General features: G+C 35.7%; 2 protein-coding genes across 4 annotated transcripts; one reads left to right on the top strand and one right to left on the bottom strand.

Annotated features, from left to right (window-relative positions):
* LOC110415130 (uncharacterized) lies at window positions 1–4,015 on the top strand. Of its 3 annotated transcripts, none has more exons than XM_021426642.2 (4): window positions 4–156; window positions 1,027–1,138; window positions 1,327–1,413; window positions 3,376–4,015. In XM_021426642.2, the coding sequence occupies exons 3-4, from the start codon at window positions 1,383–1,385 to the stop codon at window positions 3,756–3,758; spliced, it is 414 nt and encodes a 137-aa protein (XP_021282317.1). In that variant the 5' UTR covers window positions 4–156; window positions 1,027–1,138; window positions 1,327–1,382; the 3' UTR covers window positions 3,759–4,015. The 3 variants fall into 3 exon arrangements, with proteins under 3 accessions (XP_021282316.1, XP_021282317.1, XP_021282318.1); XM_021426643.2 differs by having other exon boundaries at window positions 5–156; window positions 1,060–1,138; XM_021426641.2 differs by lacking the exon at window positions 1,027–1,138 and having other exon boundaries at window positions 1–156; window positions 3,376–4,012.
* Window positions 4,016–4,199: 184 nt separating this feature from the next.
* Window positions 4,200–6,753, bottom strand: CKX1 (cytokinin oxidase/dehydrogenase 1). Its single transcript, XM_021426639.2, is given in 6 exon segments — window positions 4,200–4,545; window positions 4,632–4,894; window positions 4,988–5,245; window positions 5,351–5,478; window positions 5,733–6,011; window positions 6,014–6,753. Coding segments are annotated over 6 exon segments (1,632 nt in total). The 5' UTR covers window positions 6,396–6,753; the 3' UTR covers window positions 4,200–4,223.
* Window positions 6,754–24,262: the final 17,509 nt, after the last annotated feature.

The raw sequence follows: 24,262 nt of genomic DNA, 5'->3' as shown, positions 1-24,262 counted from the left end.
TCCAAACGCCAGTCGTGGCAAACAGGTGGTTCCCATTATCTGTCTACACGTCCCCATAGTTTTTAAGTTGGTAGAAAGCAAACTATAAGCCAAAACCGAAGGCGGCAAGGCAAGCTACCCGGCATTCTCTCAAAGTTCTACCCTACTCTGAGTCAGGTTGCCACCTTTTCTGATTCTCATGTTTCCTTCTGGAAATTGTTATTGCTTTAATGTTTTGCTTTGACATTCAAGAATCTGTTGTTTTTATAGTTTTGAACTGTGTTTTGGGAATTTCACAGGAACTGAAGGGTTGAAGAAAATGAAATTTTCCTTTTTTTTTGTTGCCTATGCAAATGGGTATAAGCCTGGGGAGGCCAAGATTAGAAATTAGGTAACAGTTGCCTATAAACTTGTAATAGAAATTGAACATTAGTGGAAATGAACAAGGAAAGTAATTCAGCCAAAGCCTCTCTTACTGTATGAGAATGTCAGAACATTATAGTGATGTAGTTTCCCTTTATAATAATTATAAAACCATCTGCCTATTATTATTATTATTAGAATTATTATTATTAGTCCATTTTGTAACATCTATTCACTTTTTGAATTAGTCCATTTTGTAACTTTTTCCTTCTTTTAAGCAGAGGCTATTCTCCTCACTGCCCATCTTATACATTCTTTTCCCTTGTATATGTGTTTCTGAGTACTTTTCTAGTGAATTCTCTAACTCTTAATTTTTATAATTTGGTTCACTTGCCTTGTTCTTTCTTCAAAAAGTACTTATTCATTCTTCATTGCTGACCTTATTGTCATTTGTTACTATAAAATTCGATCCATTATGGTATACTTTTCATCAGTTACAGTTAACTGTTTCTGCTTCTAATTTTTATCAGCTCTTGGTAGCCAAATGATCATCCATGTTGTGAAATGGCACATTTCCTTTGCATTTACTGTCCTTGACATGCTCTAAAAGCAGTTGCTTTTGATGTGTCTCCTACTGTTCTTGACGTGTTTGTTACTTCTCCTCTTGGTTAATGATCTTCAAAGAGATCTTTATCCTACTTTGTGAAATCCATTCAGGCAAACCTTCTCATTGAGGCAATACCTAGCAGATGGTTTAGCTGTGTTGCTAGAGAAAGAGAGACAGAGAGATAAAAGGGTGGGAGAGAAGATAAATTGTACCTGATTCTTATCTGTTATTTCCAGTGCATTGTGGAATTTTAATATCAATTGCTTAAAATATTCTTTCCATGCCACGCAATTATATCAAATTATATTCATGTCATTCAAGCAATATATCTATATATTACATCATCGTTGTTCTATTAAATTTGCCCTGTGGTGCAGGAAAGAGAAGTTTAAAACACTGTACTCTCTCATATTTGCACAAATTGCAAACCAGGATGGAGCATAAATCAATTGAAGTATCACATGGTACTTTCACAATATTTACCTGAAATTCAGTTTTTCTCCTTGCCTAACTATGTTTTGCAATCCTGCACATCTATGGGAAATTTTCTACTTTGTGATTTAAAGGTTTTTCATTTCATTTAAGATTCTGTTTTAAACTAATTGCATACAAGTTTTCATAGTGCTTACTCTCATTCTTGATAAGGTTTATTGTACTTGAAGTAAAAAGTTTACTGTGGATGAGGAATTAGATCCATGACCATAGGGGGATAAACTTAACGACTTTAGGATGCTTACTCTAGCTTGCTGTCCAGCCACAATCCTTTTAAGTATTCTACTGTGTATTCTTTATGCTGCATCTTTTCTCTGGGATAGGAGTTTTGATGAAGTGGCTCAGTCTTTTTGAGGTGTCGTTGGGAGATACAAATATTCTTCTGCATGTGCTGCCATACTATAAAGGATTTGATGCAAGTGAAAGGCATTTCTAGAAACAAATTTTTATATCAACACATATGAAGAACTTTTCCTTGGGATTGAAGTTCTGATGACGTGGTTCAGTCTTTTGAGGTGTCGAAGATATAAATATTTCTCTCCATGCGCTGCCATACTGAAGGATTGGATTCAAGTAAAGGCACTTCTGTAGATCTTTATATTAACGTATACAGACAACTTCCACAACCCTGCTTGTGTTCCCCCACAGTTGTGTGCTGTCAAGAAAAAGATACATCAACATGCCAATGTATGTGTAAGTGGGATCACCGAAAATTTGGGTTGAGCTATTTCTATGATATAGAGTTATTGATGTATGATTATGTTTCCTATACTTCTAGCTAAGGCGTATTACCTCCCAATGATGGCCATCACCTTTAGTGAAAGTAATGTCATTATTGGTTTGTAGTGTCTCTGTTACCTTATCGTGGTAGTTGCTGATGGACATTATTATCTACTGAAGTTGCGTTTGCTAAATGAATAAGGACTTAAACTTTCATTTAAACGTAAGTCAATTGAAGAGAAATGTTCAACTCAAAACCAAGCTAATCAGCCTTGGAATTATATGGTTGAGTACATGCATCTACATATAAAAGCTCTGTTATTTTCGGTTTCCACCATTATTTAGTAACATAAATCAGGTTGTAAAACATTTTTGAAATTACTATTATAGAAGCATAGCATGCTATGGGTGGATGTATATTACAATTGAGTGGAAAGCATGACTTGATTGCTCTGTACTACATTTTTTTGTGGTCATGAGAATTTGTATCGACGCGTAGAAGCCCTCTTATTGTCAAGTTCTGCCATTATTACTAGCATAGACCAGCTTAGAACATTTTTGAAGTTATAGCCAAAGAGGCATAACATGCTAGCATGGATGTATACTGTGATTGAGTTGAAAAGGGCATGACTTGACTGTTCTGTCCCGTGTTTTGTTTGTAGTCAGAAGAGAGTACTTTATGGTTAATGCAATGAAATAATGTCTGGGATGATAAGACTCTCTTTCCATTTGTGTGGGGCCGCTTTTGGTTGGTTGCATAAGAGTTCGAAATTAGCATTACTATAATTTACAAAGAAATTTGAAGCAAGCCACACCATATAATTACAAGGACAGATGAAACGGCTTAGCTTTCCATAGAAAGTGTATGGGCATTCCACAGAAACGACAGGAAATATTGATACTGTTATGCATGCAGTATTGTTACAGGATTGTGATTCGTCTGGAATTCTACATGTTATTTTTAAATCATGAGCAGCTATGATATATTGCGGTGCAGCTATCATGGATGTTTTATTTGGGCTCTTTGAGGAGTTTGATGACATTGTATTTCCACTTCCAGGGTGAAGTTTTTAACAAAACTATTTGAATTATGAATTTATGATTCATAGAATTACTCTTTTCTTGTCCATTTCTTTTTCAATTTGAATGCATTATATGGTTATGCTTGCAATCCTTCCTTTAAGACATGGCTTTTTGAGTCTTGAATTTTACAGAAAAAGATAAAGACAGAACAAGGAATGAAGCAACTGAATCCACTTCTGAAGTTTCTGTGGAAGATGCTTCTAAAGCATTGCCAAGTTCTCCAAATGATGTGCAGGTTCACACAGTTGGTTGGAAAGGTGGGGGAATAGATGAGGAAACTTTGCAAAATGTGGAAACCTCTGGAGAAGTAAACATGGAGGTTTCTGTAACAGCTGAGGATGTTATTCAAGCTGGAGGCTTTGGAGCTAGGGATGACATAAGTAGTTTTCTTCCTGTTGCAAGTGACTGGACTGACTTTGAAGCTTCAATTCGTGATGCCAGGGACTATGAAGAACCTCAGGGAGAAGTACACAGGCCAGGTCTTGGCTGGAGAGAAACATCAGAAAGGGAATAGCTCTGTTTTTTTCACTACATAAGTGAGTTGTTGATTTAAAGTTTCTGGTATTTCTTTCTTGTGGCACCTTTTCATTTTCATAAGATAGACTATTGTGTTGTTTGGATTTGTCTATCTAGTGATATGTTGTCTATGGTAGCGTTATTTGGTATCTTGAAGAAAAGAGGATGCCAGACATGACTATATCAGTATAATATTTATGCTTCTGTATAACATGCTTAAAATGCCCTTTGTCAGGCTATATTATAAGTTCTTTGTACAAGGCACTTTTGTGACTGCGGAATATTTCCATTTATCAACAAAATTTTCTAATAACCAACCGCTTTCCTATCTTGCTTAGGAGTGTTATTGATGCTGAATAACAAGTGGAAATATTAATTGGCTGTGATTTATAGGTTTAGGCAAGAACGTTCTGTATGACTTTAGTGCCCTCTGTTTAATATATGGCCTTGGTGAGAGGCTGTGTCATGAGATTGGTATTGCCTTTTGGAAGATTCTCTGTCCAGGAGCAAGGATTGCCAGAGGGTCATAGGCAGATTTTCTCTGCACAAACGTTTCCCACTGAGGACCGAAATGAGCTTGCCACTCATCTTGGGTGCTGTAATGGGGCAAATATTGCTTTGCCCCAAGCTGTGTCTTGGCACAGAAATCAAGGATACGTTGGTTTTGGGTCATAATGTGTTCTAAGCCATCAGTTCCTGTTGATGATGGGAGTGCTGATGATAGGAATGCCACCAGGTAGATTATATCTTCCTCTGGGGTAACCATAGATGTTCTATTGTTCCACCTGCAATGTAGAATGATAAACCAGGTTGAGAATATGGCATTTAAGAATTTCAAATGACAATTAGGTAGACTTTTTTTATCAAGTACTTCGCCTTGTTGACTGGGTAAATGAGGATAGGACCGTTACTGTTGTCTTTAACAATATTCCCAAAGACCTCTTGAGCAAAGTCGAAAATTCTGCTTTTGGGTATAAGAAGATTCAACCATGGATGAGGAACTTCCCATAATCCTTTGGATCTGAGTTTTATCTCAGACAAGTGCACTCTATCGAGGAATTCGACATAAGAAACTTCGGATAGAAAGAGAGTGGATGGCATATAGTTTAACTCTGACAATAAATTCTCAATATTCTGCAAAATGCAGGATAGTTAGTTCCATTGTATCAATTAAGCGTAGGGGGGGATTCTTGAGCATGCTTGTAAGTTTTTCTGGTCAACATTTACCTTCAAAATATCTGTCTCCTCAGGGTTGAAGTATTTAGCCATTTCTAGACAGTAGAGTATTTTTCCATCTGAACTGAATTGGCTTGCTTGAATTGGGTCTTTGGGATTGAAGGAAGATCTCCAGTTGTTGAGGAGACCAGTTCTGTTGATTATCACAAACCCTTCGATGTAGTCAAATGAATTCTCGGATGATATTAAATGCTCTTGGTCATTGGAGAATGCAGAGAATTCAGAGTAAAGCACCCTGATCCATTTCACCTGTTAATAATGAGCAAAGCATGTTGGAAGGGTAATTTATGGTGATAGAAGCCAAGTGTCTTTCAGTAGCACAGCTAAGAGAAAGTTATTTGTTGTTTTGCTTACCATCTTTCGTGCTGGTGCAAGAGATATTCTAGCCCGGGTGATGATGCCAAATTGCCCTAGTCCCCCAAGAACACCATAAAAGAGGTCAGCATTCTGCTTGTCTGAACAGGTGAGCACTTCTCCCCTCCCTGCATCCAAAGTCCAAGTTAGGTTCATGTATTGTTTTTCTATCTGAAACTGAATTTTGGTTCAACTGTTTATTTTAAGTCTGCTAGAAGCAGCTCTGAAGGGGTATAGATGTCATTTTGCCTAAAAATAAAACGGAGTAACTACATTACCATGCTTTTTTTTTTTTTTTTGACGAAATGACTGAAGCTGTTACTGGAGGCAACCTGTATAAAATTGTCTCAAGGATTTTATAAATAGTTTTGCTTGAACGTACCTGTTACGACCTCTAGTTGGTAAACGTTATTTATCTGGGGTCCGTGCCGAAATGCCTGACCACTAATTCCGGCATTTGATAAAGTACCTCCGACAGTTAGGTGAAGGTAGTCTGTCCAAGACTTAGGTGAAAGTCCATAATTAAGAGTCTCATGTAGGATGTTAATCCACAACTCACCACCTGAAACATCCACATAAGGCACCTCACCTGTTTGAACATGCATGCTTGGTCGTTCAAGTGATTCCATGTTGATAACCACACCTTGATAGGCTTGGGCCGACCTTGGAGGGAGTGACCATGCCCTCTAGCCGCAACTGCTAACCTCGTCCCAGAAGTCATATGGAAGATGTGCTTTATTGTGGAAGAAATATCAGAAACCGATTTTGGATGTAGAACTGCTATCGGGAGGTAGTGGTATATGTTACCGAAGTCTTTCGCTGCATGTTCAATGTTCTCAAATCTGAAGTAGCCATCTAGAGCAAGTGATTTCAAAGACAAAGGAATACTGGCGGAACCTGAATGCGGTGGAATGCTTAGGGTGTCCAAAGTGTGGTTAGAACAAAGGTTGGTTCTACCAGGGATACAGCTCAAAACCAGAATCATGAAAAACCGAAGGAATATAACGTTGTTTTGTTTGAGACAGCCACAAGCTGGTGACCCCATCTTCAGGATATGTTTATGTGTATCTATTTTTGTATGCGTGCGTGTGTGTGTGTGAGAGAGAGAGAGAGAGAGAGAGCTTGTTGATATTCTGCCGGTACAAGCTAAAGGAGAGGTGTAGGAGAGCCCATGGAAATGAAAGGCAGAGGAGAATTTAAAGGGGAAGGTTTATGGTCAAACAGTCGTATTCTTCTGTGGTGACTCCAAACAATCTACTGCCTCGTGTTGATTGTGCGTCTGCTTAGTTTGGGCTTTCCTTCTGCTTTCCTTTTCGGTTTCTAAAAAGTTGAGATAAAAAAAGCAGGAAAAGGAAATGGAGATATCACATATCTTTGGTACTTTCTCACAGAGTTACAACTTACAACCACATAGTCTGGCTTTTTCTCTTGCAAACTCTTTTGAAGATGCTATTACCACTTAAAGCAATGATAACTGTCACGGTGTGGACTTGTGCTTCATGCTTTGTAATTATACGCTTGTCTTGTCTCTCTTGAGTTACGTATTTTTGTATGCTTGTACTGTTGCTGTCTGCCTATTCTACAAAAATAGGATTTCCGGATCGACGGGCTGGCCCCTACTAGGATTCATTCTGTTAGAGGGGAGGTGGTCGTTGGGCCGTTGTGGGTCCCTAAGCACATGAATTTCATGAGGGTGTGCTTGTGGGGAACCTGGTACAGCTTCTTGACTCTGGTACGACAGAGGCTGGCTACATGAATTTGTCAATGAATAATAGTCTGATGGAAACATATGCACATATCATTACATTCCAATTTGAGATTGAATTCAAGGCCCTAATGGAAAATCCAACTGTGTTAGGCAAAAGTGCTGCAGCTTGTGTCCTGAAAAAGTAGCTCGACATGGAAACTCTTATCAGTTCAAGTTTTCTGTTTCACTCCAAAGCAGGGAGCTCCAAGTGGCCGACTGGAGTGTTAGATTTGTGCATACTGTGCCATCTGCTGGAGAAGTGTAGGGGCCGGGCCGGGGGGGTACCTGGTCCATCAGAATTCAGAAAGGTAAGAGGAAGAGTGGAAAGTTGACATATGAATGGCAGTTTGAATGGGGGAAACACTAAAAAAAGTCTAAACCTATCAAATAGATTGGCCTTGGCGAGTCCCAGCAATGGGGCATCCCTAAAATGATTCTCCCTTTTCAGATAGATAGATGGATAGATATATATTATATATTCTAAATGCATCGCCATTTGTGCCAAAAACAAACTACTATTTTGGAAATTATTACCCCATTTACTCCTCTTTTTTCTTTTTCCATCCATTGTTGATTGTACTTGATAAGCACCCATTTGCATCCAGCAGCTCTTTTGGAAAACCATTCGGATGTCACAATTTTCTTTTCATTATTATAATATTTTGTATTTAGTCATTTCAAACGTTGGTCTGTTCTTTTGGCTTGTATATGTGTCTTTGATAATTGCCTTGTCCTAATTATTGAGGTCAGTGATGAATAATTTACTCTGAAAAACTCTCACCCCATAGGACTCCAGCTTTCAGAGCGGGGGGGCTAGGAAAGGACGCAGCGTATTTTGCACCATTCATTGTTGTGCTGCGGCAAAAAGCATTCGCTTCAGCAGCCTGTCTTAAGGTCAATTTCCATTGTTTCTACCAAACACAATTCATCCTTAATTCCACATTTATAACAAACTCATATCATATTCATATGTTTCGGATTACTTTTTGATGCATGATTCTCTCTCTCTCTCTCTCTCTTGTTTTAATTAATGATTTTGATAACTTTTATCATACTCATCATATGTTGATATTTTAACCTATCGATTTCTTTTAATTGATAACATAAACATATATTGCTCATATTTTAACGTTTTAATTATTTTATTCGAATTCTTCATATAGGTGCTATTGAGTCAAATGTTTTTATCCCAGTATTTTAACTTGGGGATTTCAATCAAAGAGTGATTGCATGTTTAGGGAACAATGTGTATTTATGGAATACAGTAGATGTAATCAACAAGTCATTCTCCACAAAAAAGGCGCAACTGTAGTTGATCTTTTGGAAATGAAGGGTGATATCATCAACCAGCTCTTGGCTGAAAATGGGGTACTTGCCTTGATGACAAACACAATATGTTGGCAGGATAGTGTTCCACTCATTCGCTGTTTCTTCCCTTGAAAAAACATCCTGATACATACAAAGCTCCTTCGAAAACATTTTCATGTTCAGTCGTCACTTCCCAAAAGTGCATTGATGTGCTCTTAATTATATACCATATCAAAATATTCTTGCAATTATTTACGCTCAGCATGCATCATGATAGGTTCCATCACTGAAGGCACTAGAAATTGGGAATTGCAGTCAAGAAACTCTATCTTGAGACACAACTCAACTTGGCACTGGAATTGAACAATTTTTGGAGGAAAAGGGGATAAGTGAAAATTCAAAGATTGTTACATATTTACATGTTTTGTTCTTTCACATAACATATAAAAAATAATTCATCTGGAAAAGTCCCAAGATAAAAGAAAAAAAAAAGATTTGAATCTTAAAGTTTTAATATCTAGAATAAGATGTAACTTTGAATTGCATAGGGTCACTCACAAAATGAGAGGTAAACTTCCATATCTATTTTTTTTTTTAGAAAAAAAAAACTTGTACATTTATTTAATAAATTCTTTTCTTGCTTTTAAAGTTTAACTTGATACCGTCAAATTTGAAGTTTCAAAACCTAACGATTAATATATTCTGTTGAATGATGAATATAGAATGATACCTAAAAAAATTGAAAGGGATATAAATAATTAGTATGATCAAAAACGAAAATCAGTACCATATAAAGTAGGAAAAATAACTTACGTATACACAAAGTATTACTTGTGATGAAGGTATATGTCTAGAGCCCTCCGGCCAAATCGATAAGACTAATGCCTAAGGCTTTCTTGAGTTCTCTACACGAAGAAGATGGGAACTCTCAAGTTTTCCCCTTTCTTCAAACAAAGAAAGTTCTTTAAGAGTTAATATTAATTGTTTCATTTTAAGAATTTGATTTAATAATAAATACATGTAATATATAAGACTCAGAACCTATTTTTGCCTTAAATTTTTCCATATGTAGTACTTTTTAAATCAGTTTTCTGCAGGATTCCTACCCTATTGGTAGACTTTGGTAAAGCTTTTAGCAATTTGAAATGAAATCACTTATGTCTTTCAAAAAAAAAAAAAAGGGTTTTTTTTCCATATGTGAAAAATGAAAACCGTAATTTTTTATAAACTTGTAATTTTTCATAGTTCGATTATTATTAATTGTAAATAGAGAATTTTTATAATTTTTAATTCAATTAAATAAAGTTCTATTTTATTGGTGACCCAAATTTTTATATTTAAAGAAAACAAAAGGAAAGAAAGAAAGAAAGAGAGAAACCGTGTCAAAATTTGGCACTTATCCTGTCCCCTAGTTTTCACTTTCAAATCTGCTATCATGAATTTGTTTCTTTGATGTTTACTGAGAAGTTGAAAATGGGGGGAGGGGGATGCTTCTTCTTTCTTTCCTATTCTCATTTCTGCCAATATGGTGGTCTGAAACCTAGAATTGTTATGGAGTCCTAGATCCCAGCACTAAGAGAAGCCGAAATGATTCCACCTTTATTTTATTGAACAATGGTACAATGCTCTTTCAGCTTACAAGACACAACAATTATTACCACTCTCTACTTTGCCTTTATTTGTTTGAACGTTTTGATGAGTGCTCACTTTGATTCACCAGCATTATACACACACACACATATATATATATACTTTATATCCATATAACACTAAAACAAATCATTGGTAAGTCTCAAATTTAAATTGCTTGTTTTTTTTTTTTCGAATAAGTCTATTTTATTAATTAAAAGTAACTTATAAAGTTTCATATTCAAGATATTGAGTTGAAAAGACAAACATAACTAGTTAGAAATAACATTTAAATAATAATAAAAAAAAGATAAATGCTACATAACACACACCACAGAATAATATGAGTTGAAAGACCTTCCAAAGAAGAACCTTTAAAACTCCCAAGATAATTTTGCCATCAAGCACAGAGATATTGGGTCTGACCAGTCCCTATATTTGCAATAAAGTTGTTGAGGTATTTGGCCTCAACATATGACCAACTTTTGAATCATTATAATTTTAAATTCGATCGCCAACGCGCACTGAACACGTTGAGATAATCGATTCTCATTTTTGCAAGTGTATCAATATAACTAACCTTTGAATCATTACAGCATAAATCCAACCACCAATACGCATTGAACGTTTTGAAAAGATGAACTCTTATTTTTGCAAATACATCTGCAAAGTGATTAGCCTTTATGTAAATTTACTTAATTATATCTAACATTGCCAACTATCTTCTACAATTTGTCAATATCAATTAAAAAAACCTTTCACAAAACCCATGACCTAGTAACCGAGTTAAGAATTCACAAAAGTACAACACAAGAATCTAGCTCAATAACCCAAGATTTCATACCTTGACATGAAAAATCAACATAAAAATGTAAAGCATTTTGAATTGTTAAATTATTTCCGCACAATTAGACTTTTATTCATCCAAAGGACAAAGAAACCATACCCAACACATTACAAAAACAATCTCTAAGCAGTCCCAACAACCCGTGGAATCGGGTTTCCCTCTAATGGACCCATCAGCACAATTTTAAAATTACTTACATTGAGATGGACGGTTTTATTTATTAAGTTTATTTTCTGTAATTAACTCTTAAGTCGTTGTGCTAAAAGTCTTGATAATAAATAGTACAAAACCTTGCTTTTGTCCTTTTTGAAGATTTTCTTTTTACTATTTTTTAGTAACTGCCAATTACATAAATTCCTTTTAAAATTAGAAAAAAGTAAATACAAGAAAGACAGTGGATATATCAACTATTAAAAGAAGTATCCATAAAAGTAGATTTCTCGTGAGCTTTATTTCACTTCATTTATGAGTGAGGCAGAATTTGTGGAATCCAGAAGTCTCTGTTGTGATCGACAATTGCTTAGAGATGTGGTATCCTTTTATAGATTAAAGGTTTCAGAGGCAACCATGCATCTTGATTCCATAGCAGAACAGAACACCAAGTAGAGGCCTAGGCTTGCATTTTCTTTTGTTTTAGTCTTTTATTTATTTAGTTTCTAATCCACTTTCTGAATTATGCAACCGAAAGCAAATCTTCCCTATCTTCTGAATTAATTGCTCTTTTTATAATTTCATTTCAATAGGGTATTTGGAAGTTGTGGAAAAACTGGAGGCTTTAAAATTTACAAATCTGCTGTTTTTGTTTCGGGAAAAAGCAATACTTCTGGCTTCCCTTCTTTCCCCATAATTTAAAGGGAGAATTTTCAACTTGTTATTAGAGATGTTGCATGCTTGATCAATCGATAACAATTGATATATATATATATATATATATATATTAAAGTCTCATAATTATATGAAACAAATATAAACTTAAAAGCTACTCTCTCTGTCTCTCTTATACCCAATTAATTTATTGAGATGGTTAGTCATTATATAGTAACTTTAATTATAGGGTGTGGATAAAACTATTTTGTTCCGTATGTAAAAACGATTCGCCGAACATTGGGCTTAATTTACTTTAATAGGTTACATGACCAGCTTAGAATACATTAAGCATACGGAAATAAAAGGATCATAGCAGTTGGATTGGTTTCTTAAATTAAGAGATATTTTTCTTTTTAATTAAATTTATGGTTCTGGCTGGTTTGTTTGTCCTCGATTTTTCAGTTTCAATTTTGTGATCATGATGTACGACATATTTGCACATATCTTTGCGTTGTTGAAGGTGTAAAATTGCCATCAATTATGGTATCAATATTATATTACATTTTCTTGCTCACCAAACAGGGAGAAAATGGCATTTTGTTTCCAAAAGGCTTATGATGTTGTCTAAAAATTGTGACGAAGTCTGTTTGCATCAAGTTAAATATTCACTAAAACAATTCATCACCCACATAAATAATAGTTAAAACACAGACAGAATGCTATCTGAAAGGAGAACAAAGAGTACAAAAGGAGAAGAAAAGTTAGGCCAAACATATATAATATAATAAACCCATGGTGGGCATTGATTGCCATATCAATGAGCATATCTCGGTGCTTTTTATTTGGATTAATATAGTTTGGAGAAAGCAAGTTAACAAGAAAACAAGGTTGTCTAATTATCAACTTTTGTCCCTGCTAGTTCGGCCGAACTTATGATATATTGGCATGAACAACATTAACAAAGAAATCAAACATCATCTCTTTGGCCCTAATCGTTTGTTCCTTAAATTTTCTTTATTCGGTTAATAACATGTATCGGGTTTAAACAATTATTTGCATACCACAAAAATTTTAATGAATTCATAAACCTTTAAATTATATAATTTAGAATGTTGATGAAAACATTTTCTTCAAAAGAATACGACATCAAAATTTGTTGTATATATTCCTAAATTTTCTTTTTCTATATTATAAAGAATTTAAATATTTGCAAGAGAGAGATTGAATAATTGTTCATGAAGTTGACTTTTTTCCATGTACTCTTTGAAATCCCAAAACTTTCGAACACTTTAGCGTTGCTCTACGTACGTTTTATATGGAAAAAAGGGAAATTTTAATTAAATATAATTTTGGTAAATTTAAAGTGGGATGACTCTGATTGATTTGTATATTTGTCTATTACAAAAGAGAGTACAGCATGACCTTAAACTTATAAATTTAACCTATATATTTCTTATCCCTAGCCGCATGAAGTAAGGTGTTGTCGAAATTTTCTTAGCCCTTTGGACAAATGGAAAAAGGCCAATAAAATTTGCAAGTTGTTTGAACAGTAAGGTGTCATTGTCGTGAATTGCGCCAGTAGGGAGCAGATGGGGGGTGGGAATCAGACATGGCTAGCCTACAAAGTTAATTAAAGGTCCTAAAAACTTATGAGACTAGAAATTACCGATTATTGTTATCATGTTCCGTATTCCATGTTCAGTCTCCATTTACATTTCATTTATTATGTCTTGATTGTTACAATTTTGCTTTGTCAGAGTTTTATTTTGATCATCAAATCTTAAAAATTTTATGATTTAATTATTAACATTTATAAAAATTAATGTTTTGATCATTCAAACAGATTTGACATATGTCAAGATCATATAGCAGATAACCTCACCAAATTGGGAGTGGATAGAATGAATGATCTGCTCTAATTTTTTCCCTAGTCAATGGCTGTTTGTGATGGATAAGGAACCCCCGGCTTATCCTTTTAGTCTTGATGGTTGTTGAGTTGTTGTATCCTGTCAGGTTCTCTTCTTGCATTGGTGAAATACCTCCAAGATTGATCAAGAGTGGGCTGCCAAATCATGGGCATCTGCCTCCTGCTGTGGGTTGAATGGTGTGTCTAGAGCTGATGCTTTGGAGTGTAAGTATTTGGAAGAAAAGGAGACATGCAAAATGATATTGGGATGTATAGTTGTGAATGAATAGGGTTATGATGAGAATGTTGTTTTGTGATAGGTTGATGCGTCTGGCAATCTTTTTGTAAGCTAACATAGTACCAGTACTAACTTAATCAGGATACTCTATTTCCTTTTGAAAGGGGTTATACCCTTCAATCAATGAAACAATTTTAAATTTAAAAAAAAACAAAGAAATTAACGATTGAATAACATAACATTTTAGATTTGTTGATCTTAGTCACATGGTTTGTCTATGTCAGTTTATCTATCATGTAATGTTATCCACGTGGCATCCTCTTTCGACATAGTATGTGACAAAGTCAATTGACTCAAAATTTTATATTAGGCAGTTGTTAATATTTAGTAGTTGAATAATCAAAATATTAATTTTTACAAATATTAGTGATCAAGATATAATTTTCAAAATTAAATAATTAAAACAAGAAATTAAGCTTCAAATTTCTTATATAAAATATTTTTACGTAAGTTGTCAATCTTTCATGGAGTATTGACTCGTGTGAACTTCACGTTCGAAGGTTGACCATGTGATCGGGCTCTTTAATTTATGAGGGATTAACTAACATTATCCATCCATCTCTATAAAACAAAAAAAGGGAAAAAGAAAGAAAAACAAACTTTATCCCTTCAAAATATTCAGCTAAAATTAGAAGTAAGTTAGCGCAAGAAGCTAAAGTTTGTTCTTCTTTCTGCGCATGCCGACATCATCATTGCTGCCATGGAGGAAATTGTAAAGCTAAAAATAAATTATTATTACTTTTTTTAATTTGACACAGGAAGAATTCACCCTGAACTGTTTTGAGTAGAGAATACATGTTGAAAACAATGTTTAAATGCGACTTAAAATAAATTTAATATAAGTATTGTTCAATTATTGACTTTATTTCATGGTAATGAATTAAACAATTTTTTCTTTAAAACTAACGTGCTATCTATCTTACAGTATTCCCCACGAAAGCTCCATCCAAACTGTCACTTCTCAGGGAAAAATCAACTGCACATGTGCATTAATTGCTTAGATAAAGGAATTTACTGTTCTTAGTTTGTCTCAGTCTTAATTTCGTCTTATTTCTTCAATTTCAATTACTAAAGTACCACTAGCATGATAATAAAATCAAGCTATCTTACACTAAAATCTTGTGACTATGAAAGGGTGATCAGAAATATGATAAAATAGTAGAATTTAAATGGACGAATCGAATCCGGACTCGAGTTTAGATTTTAAATAATCAACTAAGTCTAAAACACTTCTAGTTTTAGTGAGCTTGAATGATTTTGAGACTTGAGTAATGAGAGCGATATGGTATTGCCTTTCCTTCTTATTAAGTGTGAATATGGATTGATTGAATTACATTATAAATTCTTATGTATTTTTTTCATTTCTTGTTAATTTTATTAAATAACAATAATTGAGATACGTTGTTGAATGAAAATAAAAGAAATTATCATTTTCTAGCCATATTCATGACTGCAATCCATCTAAATTGGAATTACAAAAAAAAAAAAAAATGAGAAACGAAATAGATGTTTTTTCCACCAAATGATCTCTAAGCACTAAGTGAAGCTGTCACGGGGCGATTCTTAAGACCACTTCGTGCGACCTTGGATTCAGCCCTTAGCTCGGCAGTAGAACCCAAGTCAGCCTTACTCACCCGACAAGCGCTCAACACCCGCACAATGGCTTTAAGCCGGCAAGCAAGCTTGCATAAACAAGGAAGGAAAAATGGGAAGAGAATGCTAGAGAAAAACTAAACTCTTTATATTGAATGAATTGAAATACAAAGGATGCAAGAATGGATGCAAAAATGGATGATTTACACAATGGTGGATGGGGCTATTTATAGCCAAGGTTCCCCACCCACTTTTCCCTCCAAAGTTTTTAATTCAAAGTATTCCCCCCAAAAGATTTCCCTCCAAAGTTTTCAATTCAAAGTATTCCCCCCCCAAAAGATTTCCCTCCAAAGTTTTGGAAGGTTCTAGAAATTCGGTTGGGAGGGAAAATTTGAATTTTCCAGCAGCCCCCCTCCGTGGGCCGCACCCCTTCTGGGCCCCCCTGGTGTGACTGGACTGGGCTGGCACCCTCTTGGGCCTCCAGGTGGGTCTGGACTGGGCTGGCACCCTCTTGGGCCTCCTGGTGGGTTTGGACTGTGGCCCGTGACACCCTCCCCCACTTAAGCTGGCAGCGTCCTCGCTGCCGTGTGTAGGGCTTCGATTCAGCGAACCGTGACACCCTCCTCCACCTAAGCTTGCAGCATCCTCGCTGCCGTGGGCGGATCTTGGAGGTGCCACTTGATATGGTGCCTCGGTGTGTGGCTGTGCCCCTGGCACTAGCTCACCGTGAGCAACTTCTCGGGCGGGAGGTGGGAGGCCTGGCAGCTTTAAATGCATTGCCTCCTGAAGCTTCTGCAACACTTCTGCCGGTGCCTCGATCGTGTTGTTGGGGGTGTCCTCTAGACTCAACCCAGCAACTGTCTGCTCCCCCTTGCCTACGCCTTTGGCTATGGCAGACAGTGTTTTCGTTGGCTGATCGTTCCCCCATCTGATTGTACTATGCATTGCCCCTTTTGTTCCAAGACACATATGCAGTCATATTGTGGCATGAGAATGGCTTGAACTCGATCCAGAAATCCGATCCCCATTGCTACATCGTAGTCATCCATCGGGATGATCTCGATGTCCACAGCTCCATGCCACTCTCCAATCTGCACGTCGATCCCTTTGGCAATGCCCTTTGTGCGTACCCTCTTCGAGTTTACAGTCTTCACCCAACCGCCTGCTCTGTTGGCTCTAATGCCTAGTTTGGCGGCACACTGTTCGGACACGAAGAGTTCTGAAGCGCCAGTGTCCACCAATGCTTCCACTGGCTGTCCCGCTATAATCATGTCGGCATACATGAGCCCCCTCGCTCGACTATCCGACTTGCTCACTGCTCCCAGTCGCACTGAGCCCAACCTCGCTGGTTCGTCTGCTTGAGGCTCCTCCTCCGAGGCCATTGCCGCAAGCTTTGCCCGCTTCGGGCAGTCTCGGACCCGATGCGGTCCGTCGCATAGGAAGCACCCCTTGGGTGGGTCTTCCTTGCTTCTGGAAGGCTTCCACTTTGATGTGGAACTATCTCCCCACCTTGAATGTGGCTTGCCCTCGCCACCATCCCTGGACCTCGATGTGGAACTACCTCTCCACCTGGGGTGTGGCTTGCCCTCGCCACTATCCTTGGACTGGCTATCTCTGTCCGCCCATACCTTACCTTTGTCCCTCGGCTTGGATGGTGCGGGCCTGTCCTCGTCAGTCCGTGAGTAATCCACCAAGCTTTCGGCCACTGCCATGGCTCGAGTGAGGTCTTGCACGCCTCGCCTCTGCAATTCTTGCTTGGCCCATGGTTTCAGACCATCCATGAAGGTGAAGAGAGCCTCCCTCTCCCCTAGATCACCCACTTGAAGGGCCAGCTCGCTGAACTCCTTCACATAGTCCCGGATTTCCCCACATTGGACCAGCCGACGCAGCTTGCCCCTCGCCTCATCCATGGCGTATTCGGGGTAGAATTGCTGGCGTAACTCCCGCTGGAAATCAACCCATGTGTGTACCGGTGCTCCTCCGAGCCTCTCGTCGCATCGCCTCCTCCACCAGAGTAAGGCCGTGTCATCCAAATACATGGATGCTGCGATGATCCGTCTGTCATCCATCACAATCCCGGTTGCTTTGAAATATTGCTCTAGCCCCCAGAGAAAGTTGTCTATTTCCTTGGCATCCCTCTGGCCTCGGAACTCTCTCGGCTTTGGCACATCAAGCCTTACTTCCGGGTGTGCAGCAGCTTCTCGCCCACTATTGGCCCTTGTTGTCCGCACTTCCTCCTTCAATTCATCAAGCTCTCGCCTCATGGCTTCCATCTCCTTTGAAAGCTGGGCGTTTCTTTCGGTGACTAACTCAAAGGTCTCCCTCACCATCTCTTGAGTTTCTCCTCTTAGTTCCTCATCCCGAGCGTGAAGCTCTTCCATGTGCTCCTCCTGCACATCAAGGCGGTCACGCATCTCACCCACGGTTACCTCCACCCTGGATAGCCTAGCATCCAGCCCAGGGATTGGGTCTCGTGAGGCGGACTTTGCCTTCCGACCAGCACGTGTCTCTCTGACCTCGAGAGTCTCCTCGGGCATGTTTGATCCGCTGGTGGCCATTCCTTCCTTTCAATCACCTCCTACTTGCTTTGGGGAATTTCGTCGAGCACCTGGGTCGCAGACACTTCCCACTTGGATTGGGAATTTTGTCGAACACCTGGATCGCAACACTCTGGGAATTCTGTCGAACACCTGGAGTGCAACGGCTCTGATACCAACTGTCACGGGGCGATTCTTAAGACCACCTTCGTGCGGCCTTGGATTCAGCCCTTAGCTCGGCAGTAGAACCCAAGTCAGCCTTACTCACCCGACAAGCGCTCAACACCCGCACAATGGCTTTAAGCCGGCAAGCAAGCTTGCATAAACAAGGAAGGAAAAATGGGAAGAGAATGCTAGAGAAAAACTAAACTCTTTATATTGAATGAATTGAAATACAAAGGATGCAAGAATGGATGCAAAAATGGATGATTTACACAATGGTGGATGGGGCTATTTATAGCCAAGGTTCCCCACCCACTTTTCCCTCCAAAGTTTTTAATTCAAAGTATTCCCCCCCCAAAAGATTTCCCTCCAAAGTTTTGGAAGGTTCTAGAAATTCGGTTGGAGGGAAAATTTGATTTTCCAGCAGCCCCCCTCCGTGGGCCGCACCCCTTCTGGCCCCCCTGGTGTGACTGGACTGGGCTGGCACCCTCTTGGGCCTCCAGGTGGGTCTGGACTGGGCTGGCACCCTCTTGGGCCTCCTGGTGGGTTTGGACTGTGGCCCGTGACAAAGCGACTTGTTATACTTAATACCGAACAAATAGAAAGCCAAAAAGAGGTTTTCATTGCTTTCACTTTCCCAAACTCTCCATCCTGTCACTTTTCCATCCATGTTACTGAGCAAAGCCCTAAGTAAAGGGCTTAAGACTTTAATCAATGATCTTGATCGTCTTAGAAGAAACCACTAATTAAGTCCATTGACAAGAAGGGTACATGCATGTATATCCTTGCTAGGGGTAAAAGTAATTATTGCATGCAACTTTCTTATTACATTTGCCTTTTGCCTTATTTTACATAACTAAAATCTGATACCCTCAATTTAAAAGTGTCAAATTCAAGTTCTAAGTATAAGACCAAAGTGTACTTTAGCCCTATGGTAAAATCCCAAATTTAATTAAATTCTATTTATAACCTATAAAAAAAAGGAATCCAAAAGTTTTATCCTAACATTTCTGATTGATTGCATGAAGTTAAACTATTATTGAAAGTTTATAATTTATATGATAAATTTGAAAGATTCTTATTTTATATATTGAATGGTGAAATTTTTATACTTTTTAAATGAATTTAAATAATTAGCACACGTGTTCGTTCAAGCTATTATTTCAATTCAATGGCTTTCTTATAATTTAGTGGATCGTTATTCAAATATGCTTGAATTAATTATTTAAATATCTTTGTAAAGTTAAAAAAAATTCCATTTTTGATGTATACGGTAACTTTCTAAATTTGTATTGCTATTTGTTTTTAAGAAAAAAAGGATAGTTATACGTAATTCTTGCTTTTAGAGCAGACAGCTTTCATAACCAACTTGAATCAATAAACGACTTGTCAATCAAATTGTGCCTGAAAAGATTGAAAGGGATATGGCAATTTGTGAACCTCTCAATAGAGATTTAACACAAAGACTGGACGAAGGGAACACCAAGATATTAAGTGGTTGGGATCCAAAAATAAATCGGGGTTCCACCAAAAGATCTCTAACCTATACAATAAATAAAATCTTAGAATAATTGGCTCTAGCAAGAGTCACGTGAGACAGTTTAAAAGCTGGATCAAGCTTGGGACGCCACGGATTCCCATCACCCCCATCATTGATCTTGTGGGCCAATATTAGTCATCCCTCCGAAAAGGTTAAAAAAAAAATTAGTGTTAACGTTGCCCACTCCAAGTCTCTAATTATAGGGCAATCTATATCATTAATTAGCCCAAACAGATGAAACAGAAGTTTACAGCCCAGTCTTCCTGAAATAAAAATCAAGCCCAATTTGGTTTTCGGCATATATATCTTTTTCACAACAGGAGCATTGCTTCAAGTGCTCAATCCATGGTCACAGGCAGTCAGATCTAGGTTGAACAGGGTTTATAAAGGTAAAATCGTAAGGGTGAAGGAGAATCTTAATGTAAGGGCTCCTACATTTGTTGGTGAAATTACAAATAGGTTTTATATTTTAATGATAATCAAATTTATCTGACTTTATGCTTGACATAACATTATGTTTTGAAAATTTTTTACAAGTACTGATTAAAAAGAAGAAGAGAAAGAGAAAGGAACCAGTGGTAAAGATTTTTTTGTTGGTCATCTCTAGTGATCATTATTCAAATCATGATCTTATGATGATTTAGCTCATCGAATTTAGAAAGCTAGCAAAGTACTAAGTGATTAGTCAACATTCAATTTTCTGGGGGTAATAAGCTTGAAGCTAATTTTATGAAATTGCATTTTGCCCTAAAAGTTTAGGTGACATTCATTGCTTTATTGACTTCTAATTTCTTTCTTTCCACGACGGAGCTAATCAATTTTTGTTGATTACAAATTTTAAAAATTAATATATTAAAATTAATCAATAATCAAAATATTTATAATAAAAAATAATTTTATATAACATGTAAAGCAAGAAAAAAAAGGCTTATAATAATTTTTTAGAAAATATGTATTCGACGATTTTTCTTGGATTTAAATTTATCAAATATTAACTCTATAGTGAAAAGTATTCATTTCTTCAAGATTGAATTTGGGACGTTTTGATTCACATTATTTTTGTTTATAAGTTGAAGTATCGAGACTTGATGGTTTAAATGTAGAAAAATCATTTGGACGATTTACATATTTTGTTTTAAAGAATTTGTTAATTATTTTTTACTTATTCATACTTTAATCAAACTTAAAACAAAATTAATATAGTCAACATCGAATATTCTTATTTTATTTCTATTTAAACTTATAATATTAAATATAAAACTATAATGTATAAAATGTAAATAGTTAAATATAATATATAAGATTAATAATTTACTCTTATATAGTTAAGATTAATAAAAAAATAATGCATTGATAAAATTTTAAATAACGGTGTAACATTATAACCTATATTGAGAATTATATAATAATTTTTTGATTTTTAAAAATTAAAATCACAAAAAATAAAATCTACAATAGAAAAAAGAAAAACATAATAAATAGAAGATAAAACACACAAATGACATAACAAAAAAGAAAGAAAAAGTCCAAGGTTGATGGTTTGTACAAATTTGAACAGAAAAATCTATTAAAATTTAAAATATATAAATAAATAGAATAAAAATAAAAAAATAAATAAATATAAATTAAAAGAAGAAGATATAAGAAAAAACTTTACCTTTACTTAATTTTACATAATGATAGTGAATAGTTTTCATTTTTCTTTGTTTAAACTAACAAGTTCATGAGCCTTTTTTGAAAAAAGAAGAAATGTGTTTCCATGAATAGTTATAAAAAAGAAAGTAAAGTAAAAGTGGAACGGCAAAAGAGAAGAGAAAAGAAAAAGAAAAGAACGAAAGAGATAAGACGACACTTCTTAAGGAAGATAAAAATGAATGAAACATATAGAGTGATTTTATTATTTTTTATTTATATTAATTATTGAATAAAAATATTATTTTAAAAAATTATAAAATATATAAAAATATTTTAAAAATTTTGAAGAAGTCGCAACCCACATGACTAGGAGAAGGTCCAACCTTGTTTCTCTTCTACATTTGTCGACAGGAAAAGGTACAAAGTTAGAAGTCGAAAGATAATAAAATGAAATGATCCTTTTTTGGCCAATCATATATCTCCATAACGATAATCATTTGCTTAAGGAGAAAAAATGGAGAGGGGTTATGCTCGATGGGTGCAAAGGAACAAAATGGGAAAAGGCAAATGACTGTTTTTCTTTTTCTTGTTGAAAAAGGAATAAAATAATTTTAATTGACCTGGAAGACCATAAAATAGGGACAAGACGTGACATAGAGGACTATAAAAGGGCCTTTTACGGCTTGTTGTGCAATTATCTCTTGCGGGAAAGTCAGACACTCTAGCTAGGAAGTTGGTAAGCTTGAGTTGGGTTGCTTTTTCTAGGTCCTCTTCAAATGTTCTCACGACAAATTATGATCAGACAACAGGGCGACAGGCATGGTCACATTTTCCTAACAGATAGTCATCTAGTACGTCCTATTTTCGTATATGTCCTTATTCTTTTCTCACGAAATTTAATAAAAAGTTTTGAATTTAGTATTTTCTATATTAAAATTTTAAATTTTTTATAAAATTCATAAATCATGCTTTTTAATGTAAAAAATTTAAAAAAATCATAAAAAATAATTTTAAAGTAGAGACATTAAATGATAGCAACTTCTTACTTTCAAAATAGAAGACGTCTGTTAAGATTTTGATGGAGGAGTGCGATATCTTATCCTACACTGAATAGGAGGGTAATAAAACCTAAGTAAGATTTTAGGTCAATGAATTACTATTAGCAACTTAACTTCAAAATTTTAAGATCATGTATGTATTTAGGGTTAAAAAGTTGTTAAGTCAATTATACTCGTTTTGAGATGTTACCGTCATTATCAAAGCACGTGTCAAGTGAATGTAAGCCAATAGTTTGATTTCAATTCATGTTGTTGCCGGTCTGGATTATTATTTAGATGTACAACTTTATGTAAAAAAACAATGAGAATTTGAGTAGTTAGAAGTGTGATTCCTTACCATACATTTAGAGCTAGCAATGTTGATTTGAACATGAAAACCTTGCCCAACCTATATAAACTGAAGTTGACCTAATCCAATTTAATTAGAAAAAATCAACAATTTAAACCTATTCAACTTGAACCTAAAAACAACATGAACCCAAATGATCCGAATAAAAAAAATACCTATATTTAAAATAAATCAAACTTAAATTGATCTGGTTTTGAAATGATTGAACTTAAATGATTGACAAACTAATTTGAAATGATTTGAATGCAAATAAAATGTCCAAATTTAATTTGATTAAACTTTAAAAAAGTCAATAACTTGAACCTAAAAAATGACTCGTAACTAGCGAGCTCGAGTGGCGAACATGAATGACCCAAGTAAAAATAAATAAATAAATTTGAAATGGTCCAAACTCAAAATGATCTCAATTTGAAATAATTCAATCCTAAGTGACTTGACTTACCTTAAAAAATGACTTGTAACAAGACGAGCTTGAGTGCTAAACTTGAATGATCCACATAAAAAAAAAAAATTGAATCTGTAATAGTCCAAACTCAAAATGATCCTAATATGAAATGATCCGACCTTGAGTGACTTGACTTGCCTAAATTGTCACATCTAGATACATTAATAGAAATGTGATTAATTAAATGTATAAGTAACCCATTATCACTTACTTGAGTTTAAACTTCTTGATCGACAAGGTACCAAGTTACATGTGTATGTATGGTGTCCAAAAAGGATTTTAAGAAAACATTAATCTTACTTATTACCCGGAGTCTTGTAAGCTTCAAGTGGTCAGAAAGCATTTTCTCGGTTCAAAGAAGTAATGATGGCTTAAAGCAACACATCATAGAGCATAAATTACTCTTTTTATCTTATATGAGATTACCTTCAACATTTGTTTCATTTGTAATGCTATGCTTGTCACTACATTTTTATTATTTCATTGTTATAGGTATTTGATATGACAAATCATTAATTACTGAATGATATCACGTACCTATTATATCTTTATCTTTTGAAGGTGGTGATGAATTGGTTATCAATAAATTAGTTCAGGTAGAATTTTAGGATTGGCTTTGTTATGGTGATGTTATTGTGCTCTTCTTTTTTTTTGTCATGATCTCTGATATTAAGGTTGTAGTAATATGTTAGGATAGTCTTGAATTGTAGTATGATTAGGATTGCTTAATTCTAATCAAATTAGTATACCTTTTTAGATAGTCTTTAAATGTAGTTGACTAGTATAACAATTCTTAATTATATTAGAATAAGATTATTGTATTTGGTACTATAAAAAGATCCTATGGGATTGAAAAATAACCATCACCTAGATTTAGAGAGAGTGATTTGGGTGTACATGGGATAAGAGTTATGAGTTTGAAACTGCTTTTGTAATTTCTTGATTTTTCTCTTAGTGAATTTTTCTCTATTCTATGCTTGTGGACATAGGTCATCAAAAGACCGAACCACGTAAATTCTTGTATTCTTATGAGTGTGCTTGATTTTTTTTT

This window comes from Theobroma umbraticum, unplaced genomic scaffold (assembly GCF_002168275.2).
Source record: "Theobroma umbraticum cultivar Fairchild unplaced genomic scaffold, ASM216827v3 scaffold_147.0, whole genome shotgun sequence".
Taxonomy (NCBI): domain Eukaryota; kingdom Viridiplantae; phylum Streptophyta; class Magnoliopsida; order Malvales; family Malvaceae; genus Theobroma; species Theobroma umbraticum.
The sequence above is the reverse complement of the archived record's forward strand: the minus strand, read 5'-3'. Positions and strand labels throughout refer to the sequence as shown.